This window comes from Arachis ipaensis, chromosome B04, assembly GCF_000816755.2.
Source record: "Arachis ipaensis cultivar K30076 chromosome B04, Araip1.1, whole genome shotgun sequence".
Classification (NCBI taxonomy): domain Eukaryota; kingdom Viridiplantae; phylum Streptophyta; class Magnoliopsida; order Fabales; family Fabaceae; genus Arachis; species Arachis ipaensis.
Genome location: NC_029788.2, coordinates 105,623,399 through 105,632,628, shown reverse-complemented (window position 1 = coordinate 105,632,628; position 9,230 = coordinate 105,623,399). Strand labels below are relative to the sequence as shown.

Below are 9,230 nucleotides of genomic sequence, written 5' to 3'. Positions count from 1 at the left end.
AGAATCAAAAACAGCATCAAAAATAGCACACCCTGGAGGACAGGCTTACTGGTGTTTAAATGCCAGTAAAGATAGCAGAATGGGCATTTAACGTCCAGTCTGGCAGCATTCTGGGGGTTAAACGCCAGAAGTTTTCCATTGTTATTTTATATTTTCTTTAGGTTGATGATCATGTGGAGTCATAAAAACAGCTGCAGAATTAAAGCAGAATCAAAAACAGCATCAAAAATAGCACACCCTGGAGGACAGGCTTACTGGTGTTTAAATGCCAGTAAAGATAGCAGAATGGGCATTTAACGTCCAGTCTGGCAGCATTCTGGGTGTTAAACGCCAGAATTGGCAGACAGACTGGCGTTTAACGCCAGAAAAGGGTGTCTGGCTAGCGTTAAATGCCAGAATTGGCAGACAGACTGGCATTTAACGCCAGAAAAGGGTGTCTAGTTGGCGTTAAACGCCAGAAAGGGGCATCAAACTGGCGTTTAACGCCAGAAAAGGTAGCAGAGATGGCATTTAACGCCAGAAATGGCACACGAAGGGCGTTTAAATGCCAGAAAGGTGCAGGGACCAGAATTCCTTGACACCTCAGGATCTGTGGACCCCACAGGATCCCCACCTACCCCACCTCTCTTTCTCTCCTCTTCACACCTTTCCATAACACTCTTCCCCAAACACTATTCACCTATCAAATCCTACCCTCTTCCCTATAATCTCTTCACCACTTATATCCATCCAATATTCCCCAAAAACCCGTCATAAAACCCCACCTACCTCACCATTCAAATTCAAAACATTTTCCTCCCAAAACCTAACCCCTTCATACACGACTTCCCCCCTCTCTCTCTCTCTCTCTCACACACACACACACCCTATAAATACCCCCTCCTTACCACCTTCATTTTCACACATCATACACACTTAACCCCCTTGGCCGAACCCAAATCACCCCTCTATCTCCTCCATTTCTTCTTCTTCTCCTCCTCTCTTTCTTCTTTTGCTCAAGGATGAGCAAACCTTTTAAGTTTGGTGTGGAAAAAGCTCTGCTTTTTATTTTTCCATAACCATTAATGGCATCTAAGACCAGAGAAACCTTTAGAAAGAGGAAAGGGAAGGCAATTGCTTCCACCTCCGAGTCATGGAAGATGGAGAGATTCATCTCAAAAGTCCATCAAGACCACTTTTATGAAGTTGTGGCCAAGAAAAAGGTGATCCCCGAGGTCCCCTTCATGCTCAAAAAGAGTGAATATCCGGAGATCCGACGTAAGGTTCGAAGAAGAGGTTGGGAATCTCTCACCAACCCCATCCAACAAGTCAGAATCTTAATGGTTCAAGAGTTCTATGCTAATGCATGGATCACTAAGAACCATGATCAAAGTGTGAACCTGAATCCAAAGAATTGGCTCACAATGGTTCGGGAGAAATACTTGGATTTCAGTCCGGAAACTGTAAGGTTGGCATTCAACTTGCCAATAATGAGAGGAGATCCTCATCCTTTCACTAGAAGAGTCAACTTTGATCAAAGGTTGGACCAAGTCCTCATGGACATCTGTGTAGAAGGAGTGTAATGGAAGAGAGACTCCAAAGGCAAGCCGGTTCAACTGAGAAGGCTTGACCTCAAGCCCGTGGCTAGAAGATGGTTAGAGTTCATCCAACGCTCTATCATTCCTACTAGCAACCGATCTGAAGTTACTGTGGACCGGGCTATCATGATCCATAGTATCATGATTGGAGAGGAAGTAGAAGTTCATGAGATCATATCTCTAGAACTATACAAAGTAGCTAACAAGCCCTCCACTTTGGCAAGGTTAGCATTTCCCCATCTCATCTGTCACATATACAATTCAGCTGGAGTTGTCATAGAGGAAGACATCCTCATTGAAGGGGACAAGCCCATTACTAAGAAGAGGATGGAGATAACAAGAGAGCCCACTCATGGACCTCAACAAGAGCATGAGGAAGTTCCTCATAAAAAAATCCCTGAGATGCCTCAAGGGATACATTTCCCTCCACACAACTATTGGGAGCAACTCAACACCTCTTTAGGAGATTTGAGTTCTAACATGGAGCAACTAAGGATGGAGCACCAAGAGCACTCCATTATCCTCAATGAAATTAGAGACGACCAAAAGGCCATGAGAGAGGAGCAACAAAGGCAAGGAAGAGACATAGAGGAGCTCAAGCACTCCATAAGATCTTCAAGAGGAAGAACTAGCCGCCGTCACTAAGGTGGACCCGTTCTTTAATTTCCTTGTTCTTATTTTTCTGTTTTTCGTTTCTATGCTTTATGTTTTGACTATGTTTGTGTCTTCATTACATGATCATTAGTGTTTAGTGTCTATGTCTTAAAGCTATGAATGATTCCATGAATCCCTCACCTTTCTTAAATGAAAAATGTTTTTATTTGCAAAAGAACAAGAAGTGCATAATTTTGAAAATTATCTTGAAATTAGCTTAATTATTTTGATGTGGTGGCAATACTTTTTGTTTTCTGAATGAATGCTTGAACAGTGCATATTTTTTATAGTGAAGTTTATGAATGTTAAATCTGTTGGCTCTTGAAAGAATAATGAAAAAAGAGAAATATTATTAATAATCTAAAAAATCATAAAATTGATTCTTGAAGCAAGAAAAAGCAGTGAAAAACACAGAGCTTAAGAAAAAAAAATTTATTGGCGAAAAATAAAAGAAAAAGAAAGAAAAAGAAAAAGCAAGCAGAAAAAGCCAATAGCTCTTTAAACCAAAAGGCAAGAGCAAAAAGCCAATAGCCCTTTAAACTAAAAGGCAAGGGTAAAAAGGATCCAAGGCTTTGAGCATTAATGGATAGGAGGGCCCAAAGGAATAAAATCCTGGCCTAAGCGGCTAAATCAAGCTATCCCTAACAATGTGCTTGTAGCGTGAAGGTGTCAAGTGAAAAGCTTGAGACTGAGCTGTTAAAGTCGTGGTCCAAAGCAAGAAGAGTGTGCTTAAGAACTCTGGGCACCTCTAACTGGGGACTTTAGCAAAGCTAAGTCACAATCTAAAAAGGTTCACCCAGTTATGTGTCTGTGGCATTTATGTATCCGGTGGTAAAACTAGAAAACAAGATGCTTAGGGTCACGACCAAGACTCATAAAGTAGCTGTGTTCAAGAATCAACATACTGAACTAGGAGAATCAATAACACTATCTGAATTCTGAGTTCCTATGGATGCCAATCATTCTGAACGTCAAAGGATAAAGTGAGATGCCAAAACTGTTCAGAAGCAAAAAGTTACTAGCCCCGCTCATCTAATTGAAACTAATCTTCATTGATATTTTTGAAATCTATTGTATATTCTCTTCTTTTTATCCTATTTTGTTTTTAGTTGCTTGGGGACAAACAACAATTTAAGTTTGGTATTGTGATGAGCGAATAATTTATACCCTTTTTGGCATTGTTTTTACATAGTTTTTGGTATGTGTTTAGTTACTTTTTATTATATTTTTATTAGTTTTTATGCAAAAATCATATTTTTGGACTTTACTATGAGTTTGTGTATTTTTCTATAATTTCATGTATTTTCTAGCTGAAATTGAGGGACCTGAGCAAAAATCTGATTCAGATGCTGAGAAAGAACTGCAGATGCTGTTGGATTCTGACCCTCCTACACTCTAAGTGGATTTTCTGGAGCTACAGAGGCCCGATTGGCGCGCTCTCAATTGCGTTGGAAATTAGATATCTTGGGCTTTCCAGCAATATATAATAGTTCATACTTTGCCCGAGATTTGATGGCCCAAACTGGCGTAAAATGCCAGCCAGAGACCCTTTTCTGGCGTAAAACATCAGAACTGGCACCAAAACTGGAGTTAAAGGCCCAAACTGGCATCCAAGCTAGCGTTTAACTCTAGAAATGGTCTATTCACATGTAAAGCTCAATGCTCAGCCCAAGCACATACCAAGTGGGTCCCGGAAGTGGATTTCTGCACTATCTGCACTTAGTTACTTATTTTCTATAAACCCTAGTAACTAGTTTAATATAAATAGCACTTTTTACTATTGTATTCGCATATAGCTTATGCCATTGTTCACGTTTGGAGGCTGGCCATTTGGCCATGCCTAAACCTACTTTCTCTTATGTATTTTCTACGGTGGAGTTTCTACACCTCATAGATTAAGGTACGGAGCTCTGCTGTTCTTCATGAATTAATGCAAGTACTATTATTTTTCTTTCAATTCATGCTTATTTCTTCTCCAAGATATACTCTCGTACTTAATTCAGTTAAGTCAGAATGAAGGGGTGACCCGTGACAATCACCCACTATCTACGTTACTCGCTTAGCCAAGATCCGCGTGCCTGACAACCACAAGCAGTCTACATGATGTTCAATGCAGTCATTGGATGACAGTCGGAGTATATTCTCTTGGCTCTCTGATCCGCAACTCGCATCGTCTCTCCTGACAACAGAGCATCCGAATCTGAGATTAGAACCTTCGTGTTATAGGCTAGAACCATTGGCAGCATTCCTGAGATCCGGAAAGTCTAAACCTTGTCTGTGGTATTCCGAGTAGGATCTAGGAAGGGATGACTGTGACGAGCTTCAAACTTGCGAATGTTGGGCACAGTGACAGTGTGCAAAAGGATAGAGAGATCTTATTCCGACACTAGTGAGAACCGACAGATGATTAGCCGTGCGGTAGGGGTATTTTCATCCGAGACGAGAAATCTGACAGTTGATTAGCCGTGTAGATATCGTACCTGGTATTTTTCATCCGAGAGGATCATACAGCTTGCCATGGAAGGGAGCACGCATGATTGGAAGAAGACAATAGGAAAGCAGAGGTTCAAAAGCAACAAAGCATCTTCAAATGCTTATCTGAAATTTCCACCAATGAATTACATAAGTATCTTTATTTTATTTTATGTTTTATTTATCTTTTAATTATCAAACCTTATAACCATTTGAATCCGCCTGACTAAGATTTACAGGATGACCATAGCTTGCTTCAAGCCGACAATCTCCGTGGGATCGATCCTTACTCACGTAAGGTATTACTTGGACGACCTAGTGCACTTGCTGGTTAGTTGTGCAGAGTTGTGAAAAGTATGATCACAATTTCGTGCACCAGTGTCCGTGCATCATCTCTTTCTATTATGTGGAATGGGAATAGATTGGATTGTTTTGCTCCTAGAAGGGGGCTTAGACAGGGCGATCCAATGTCTCCTTACTTATTTATGCTTTATATGGAAAGACTTGCTTGCTATATATCTCATAAGGTGGTCGAGGGTGTGTGGAAACCAGTTTCTGTCACTATGGGTGGCCCAAAAATTTCTCATTTGATATTTGCAGATGATCTCTTACTTTTTTGTCATGCTACAAAGAGTCAGGTCCAAATGGTCATGCATTCTCTTAACATTTTTTGCAAGGAATCTGGCATGAAAGTGAATCTTGAAAAGTCTAAAGCTTTTTGTTCTAAAAATGTGACTGCTCGTAGAAGAGATATTTTTACTAGTGTTTCTTCAATACGTTTTGCTTTGGACTTAGGAAGATATCTTAGAGTTAACCTTAATCATTCCTGTACCAGTAGGGCTTCTTTTCATTCGGTGATTGAAAATGTGAGGGGAAGATTAGCTAACTGGAAAGGAAGGCTTCTAAATAAAGCAGGGAGACTTTGCCTGATCAATTATGTTGCAGCATCCATTCCTGTTTATCATATGCAGGTATCTTTTTTTGCAAATTGGGTTTGCGATAAATTGTCTTCTATGATGAGACAGTTTCTTTGGAAGGGTCAAGTTGATGGTAGAGGTCTTTCTCTTGTTAATTGGAGGACTGTGATCACTCCAAAGAAATTTGGTGGTCTAGGTGTTAGAGATCCTGCGTGTGTTAATATATCTTTACTTGGTAAATTGGTTTGGCAACTTTTTCATTGTCAGGACAAGCCTTGGGTTGCTCTATTGAGGGCGAAGTATCTGAGGAATGAGGAAATTTTAGATGGCTCTGTCCCTTGCAACGCTTCTCATGTTTGGAAGAGTATCTCAAAGGCTTTTGGTGCTCTTAAAGATGCCTTCTCTTGGTGCGTTGGGTCACTTGATCAATCTTTTTGGTTTGACAATTGGAGTATTGAGGGCCCAATTGTTCAAGATGTCCTTTTTGTACATATATCTGACTCTGATTTAACTATTAGAGACGTTTGGAAAGATGGTCAATAGAATCTCCATGGTATTTTCTCTATCATTCCAGAAGATGTCAAACAGCGTTTGAATGCTTATAATCCGGATTTGAATGCTAGAGAGAGTTCGGGTTGGTCGTGGGGTGTGGCATCTTCTAGACTCTACTCAGCTAGGAGTGGGTACAGTTGGCTAGCCAAAAGAAAGTTTGACTGGAATGAGCATGATAATTGGTTGTGGGTATAGCGACTGCATATTCCTGAGAAGTACAAGTTCTTGATTTGGCTCAGTCTTCATAATGTTATTCTTACCGCAGAGTTTCGTTTGGGTCATGGCTTAGCTTTATCTAGTACCTGTCATCGGTGTCAGAATGGTTCTGAATCCATTCTTCATTGTCTTCGGGAGTGCCCTAGTGCCAAGGAGGTGTGAAACCTTTTAGGCTTGTATTCAGATAACTCGGATTTATGTGATTGGCTCTACAGAGGTGCAAGGAGTGGAGATGTTTTTCTTTTTTTTTCGACCATCTGGTGGATTTGGAGAAGCAGGAATCATGACTTATTTAATATAGATGATTCTTGGAGTGCTAGTAAAGTGGTGAGTTTGATTCGTAGTTCAGTAAGGGAGTTTCACACTTTTTTTGCTATGCATCAATCTTTGTCTCCTCCTTTGCTTTGTTTGCATTGGGTTCCACCTCCAGTTCATTCTGTTAAATAGAATTGTGATGCTAGTTGTTTTGCTCCTTTTGGCTATGCTGGTTTTGGTTGTATCATTCACAATCCTGATGAATGTTGGTTGAAAGGTTGCACTGAAAAAGTCGAAGTGTGTAGTGTTCTTTTTACTGAATTATATGCAATTTGGAGAGGTTTACTTCTTGCTTGGGAGAGTGGATTTCGTGAGGTTATTTGTGAAACAGACTGTTTAGAAGCTCTTTTCTTGGTAAACCAAAGAATGCTTGGTAAGGATATTCCGGAATTGGATTTGGCAAAGCATATACAAGAGGTTATGAATTGGAATTGGAGAGTCTCTATTCTTTTAATTCAGAGGAATGCAAATAGTATTGCAGATTGTATGGCTAAAGCAACTGCTTTTGGCGCGGACATTCACTCGAATTGGAGCCAACCATGGAGTGAGCTTCAACATCTAATAAATTTAGATATGAACCTAGCCAATTAATTTGGTTTTGTCTCTTTTTTTTCTTTCTTTTCTATTTAGTCACCAAAAACACTCCACAAGGTTTCTATGGTTTAAAGATAGATAAATTATTTATATGTTATAAAGCGTTTGACTTAGCAACAGTTCTTCACAAAACTGTCATTAAACTATCAAATTTTGATGCACATTCATAAGTGCTGATCTAAACCATTGCATTCTTATTAATTTGCGACGGTTTTAGAAATGAACGCTAAGATTTTGCTGCTATTTTTCACCTGTGTTATAGTATATATAAGAATGTAGAGAAGTCTTACATATCTAAAAAAATATAAATGTGATCTATGTTTACAATCAAATTTTATAAACAATATTAAAAATTTACTAACTTGTTTCTAGCTTTGCTGATTTGTATTTCAAAAGAAAAATAAAGGAGAAACAAGAGATATTGTATACATAATTACATATTGTCTGCTATTAACTTAATTAATAAATGAATTTATATCTATTTGAGTAGCTAGAAAAAGATAACAATGATTGAGATACAATAAAAAAAATTAACAAAATGAAAATTACTTTATTTATTCTTTATTAGTTAGCGTTAGAATAATTATAAAATTTTGGATATANTTCGTCCATGAAATAAAGATTTAAAATAATATATTAACATTCTGAAATTTTATTTTAGGTGTGTGCTATAAGTGTCTTTTAAATTTTAGATATAAAACTCAAAAGTAAAAGAATAGATCCCATATTCTTCTACGCATCAAACAATCCTCCTTTGTTTTATTCTTTATAGTGGCTGATGTGTTCATATAAAGACGATATATGTATAGTCACCTCCTTTAAAGTTCTTCAAATGAATTGGAAGAGAGAACCGTCAACCACGAGCAGCAACTGTGTTGGGCGCCGCAGCGGCAGACACTGCAGCATTGATAGCGGCACCGCGGAGGAACGAAAACAAACCAACTGAATGAGATTGGGAGCCCTCTTTCTGCTCAAGAAACAGATCCTCCGGAACCCTAAGCGCTGCATGTGCGACGACGACGGAGACCCCAACGAGCATGGCGGAGAAGACAACGGTTCCAACGGAAGTGAGGAACACAACGAAGACGGTTAAAACGGTTAGGACTGAGAGCGTCTCGAAGTCGGAGAAGGTGCGTCCAAGAAGGACCAAAGGTATGTCGGAGGGACGGAGGAGGTAGAGAGAGAGCCATGCGGAGAGGAGGAGAAGGAGGATTACGAGGGAGGAAGGGTTGGAGAGGAGACATACGGCGACGGTGAGGGAAACGACGGCGTAATAGTTGATGCGGAAGTATGGGAGGTTCTTGCGGAGACGAAGGGTACCATCGGAGAAGGACTGCGGCGTCGAGAACGAGGAGCGGTCAAGGAGCTCGGACCAGGGGCGACGGCGGCTGAGGGCGTGGCGGACGGAGTCGGAGGAGTTTGCGAGGATTCCTCGGAGGGCCACCTGGGCGGTGGCGTTGGATGGAGGGNTTCTTAGTAATTTGAGTTTAAAAGGTTGAAAACTTTTCGTAATAAAAAGGCAAAAAGTAGGGGGTTAAAATCCAAAAACATATATTGTTTGTAAATGAGTTGTGTGTGCATATATACAGCAATACACAGAGAACTTTATTCATTTAATTAATTGTTGAATTATATCACATTATATTGATAATTAAGCTTACCAAATTTTAAAATATTTTTATGTTAATAGATGTACTAGAAGTTTCAGGTAGTGCTATGGATCGAAAACTTGCGAGTCGAGGCAGTTGTCGGATCATCTGATTGGAGCGGTAGGGGGTGATACCTGCAAAGACATTTTGACGCATAAATCAGAAGGAATCTACGAGTTGTATGTGAGTAGAATGAGCAGCGTACTTGAGGAAGCCTTTAGCTCCCTTTAGGGGTGTTCGCGGTGCGGTTTGGTTCGGTTTTGAAGGAAAAAGTCATCCGATCT

At 39.9% G+C, this 9,230-nt stretch overlaps 1 protein-coding gene across 1 annotated transcript; it reads right to left on the bottom strand.

The window, feature by feature from the left end:
- Positions 7,907-8,910, bottom strand: LOC107636902 (PRA1 family protein B3-like). The gene is made up of 2 exons (XM_016340374.2): positions 8,885-8,910; positions 7,907-8,799 (listed from the first exon to the last, which is right to left on the bottom strand). Exons 1-2 carry the CDS (start codon positions 8,908-8,910, stop codon positions 8,151-8,153), a joined length of 675 nt encoding a protein of 224 aa, XP_016195860.1. The 3' UTR covers positions 7,907-8,150.